Source organism: Vigna unguiculata, chromosome 9, assembly GCF_004118075.2.
Source record: "Vigna unguiculata cultivar IT97K-499-35 chromosome 9, ASM411807v1, whole genome shotgun sequence".
Lineage (NCBI taxonomy): Eukaryota > Viridiplantae > Streptophyta > Magnoliopsida > Fabales > Fabaceae > Vigna > Vigna unguiculata.
The window spans coordinates 38,041,245-38,044,030 of record NC_040287.1 but is presented as its reverse complement, the minus strand read 5'-3'; the positions used below and the strand labels follow the sequence as shown (position 1 = coordinate 38,044,030).

At 40.8% G+C, this 2,786-nt stretch overlaps 1 protein-coding gene across 1 annotated transcript; it reads left to right on the top strand.

Moving 5' to 3' along the window:
- The first annotated feature begins 388 nt into the window (after positions 1 to 388).
- Positions 389 to 2,786, top strand: LOC114164842 (probable indole-3-pyruvate monooxygenase YUCCA4). Its single transcript, XM_028049613.1, has 4 exons — positions 389 to 1,173; positions 1,308 to 1,556; positions 1,710 to 1,832; positions 2,402 to 2,786. Exons 1-4 carry the CDS (start codon positions 538 to 540, stop codon positions 2,618 to 2,620), a joined length of 1,227 nt encoding a protein of 408 aa, XP_027905414.1. The 5' UTR covers positions 389 to 537; the 3' UTR covers positions 2,621 to 2,786.

Here is a 2,786-nt window from a genome sequence, read left to right as displayed (position 1 = left end):
TCCTTTATCAAAAGATTTTCGTATCATTTCCTAATCTTTCACGTCTCAATTGCAGTCCAACTCCAGTGACCACTGGGCCTCTTTTGCTCACAGGGAATGCTATTCTTTTTTATTTCAGAACTAAATAAAAATAAATTCCAATTTATATTTTTTTTTCTTTTTGTTTATTAAATAGATCCCTATATGCTACTAGAAAAAAAGTGAATAATAGAAAATTTTGAAGTTAATTATTGTTTTTATAAAAAAGTTGATTTAATGTAAAAGTTATATATATGTAAAACTTGTGTGGGCATCTGAAGAAATGCTACTTTCCATGCATATTTAAAAGGCACAGAGGCTCTTCTGCCACACTCTCTGACGCACTTCATTGACCATTCCCACTATACGCTACGCTACCCCTCTTTAAATTCTCACAATTTCCATCGTATTCTCCAAGCAGAGGAGAGTTGAAACATTCAACGTACACACACATATACCAAAAAGGAAAAAGCAAACCAGAGAGGGTTTTCCCTTCCAAGTTTCTTGCGATTTTCTTGGATGGAGTCTTGCAAGGGGCCAGAGGGAGAGGAAGTGAAGTGCGTGTGGGTTCATGGTCCTATAATCGTAGGGGCAGGACCCTCGGGGCTGGCCGTCGCAGCATGCCTCTCCCACCACGGACTACCCTACGTCATTCTCGAGAGGAGTCACTGCATAAACTCCCTTTGGCAACACAGAACCTACGACCGTCTCAAACTCCACCTCCCCAAACACTTCTGCCAACTCCCCTTCATGCCCTTCCCTCACCATTTCCCCAAATACCCCTCCAAGAACCACTTCATCTCCTACCTCCAATCCTACGCTCACCGCTTCAACATCCGCCCCAGGTTCAACCAGTCCGTTCACACCGCTCACTTCGACGCCGCTTCCCAGTTCTGGGTCGTCAGAACCAACGATTTTCAGTACATTTCCCCGTGGCTCGTCGTTGCTACCGGAGAGAATGCCGACCCTGTCATCCCCTCTATTCTTGGCATGGACTCCTTTCACGGACCCATTGTTCACACCAGCGCCTACAAATCTGGTTCTCATTACAAAAACAAAAGGGTTTTGGTAATCGGCTGCGGCAACTCAGGAATGGAAGTAAGCTTGGATCTTTGCAGGCACAACGCCACCCCTTACATGGTCGCCAGAAACACAGTCAGTAACTCACTATATTCACTTCCCATGCACTAGTTATAATACGAACACACTGTGTAATAGTCATTACCGTAAAACCTGCATATTTGGACATATTATCGAAACATATTTGTTGACATGATTTCATGGTACAGGTACATGTGCTGCCTAGGGAGATGTTTGGTTTTTCGACGTTTGGAATAGGAATGGCTCTATTGAAATGGCTTCCGATAAAGTTGGTGGACAAGTTGGTATTGGCGTTGGCTAGGTTAATGTTGGGTGACACCGCCCGCTACGGCGTTCGGAGGCCTAAAACTGGGCCAATAGAGCTGAAACTTGTCACCGGTAAAACCCCTGTGCTTGATGTTGGACAAGTAGCGCAAATAAGATCCGGTAACATTAAGGTATGTACGTGTGTATTTAGCTGAAACCAATTTATGTAGCCATGCCATGTTTTCTGATTCATGAGTATGCAACTATATATAGCATAACAATGTAATTGATGAAAGCTTTCATGTATGGAATCTTTTTCTAAGTTAGATTAGGGTTTGTTTCAGGTGATGGAAGGTGTGAAGGAGATAACAAGAAACGGTGCCAAGTTTATGGATGGACAAGAAAAGGAGTTCAGTGCTATAATATTAGCAACCGGTTACAAAAGCAACGTGCCCACTTGGCTTAAGGTAAGAACAAACCAAAAAGTTCATTTTTTTACCTCAATTTTGCTTATCAGTCAACCTTCTTGAGCCTGATTCTTACACTCGCTCTTCCCTCGTTTCTTTTTTCTATTGTCTGGTGATGTGAAAAACCCACAACACAACTTTTATTGAGTCAGTTATGCACAGCATAAACCAACAAAGGATTCTTTTTTGTTCATGCAACTATGAAAGAAGGAGCATAAAATGATTTTGGGGTTTGCGCCAACCAAATATGAAACTTTTCATTTCAGTGACGTTTCATGTGTACCGATAATCAAACATCGTGTTAGTTCTTCCATACTCACACCTAAAAAAAGTGTGCCTTTTGTTCCTTTCCGTCGTTCGAGATGGACAACACTTGCCAGCAGAAAAAAACAGTAGCAATCTGCTATGTTCCTTCTTCTCCTTTGCTATTCCAAAGAATCCAAAACTGTTTTTTCTTTTTCATTTTTTTCTGGGTGGGTAGTATTATTTTCATATTATTTGATTACATGTCAGATAATAAAAAATGGAGAATTTGTTTAATTAACAATACAATATATGATAAAATGCAGAGCCGTGAATCTTTCACGAAAGATGGAATGCCGAAAACACCGTTTCCAATGGGGTGGAAAGGAGAGAATGGATTGTATACGGTGGGGTTCACGAGAAGAGGTCTTCTAGGAAGTGCATCAGACGCCGTAAAGATTGCTGAAGACATCGCTGATCAATGGATGAGCGTTAAGGACAAATCGTACCGTAATTCCCACATGATCTTGCTCAAGAGTACATAGGATCACGTGGCTAATCTTGTAATTGTCCTGGATTTTTTTTTTCCTCTTTACGGAGGTTTTTATTTTTATTTTTATTTTTTCGTGTATGTACAATTTTGTATTTCCAGCATTCTTGTGTCTAAACTTTTCATCACTCTGCCTTCGTTTTAAACAGTTCCGTAAATGA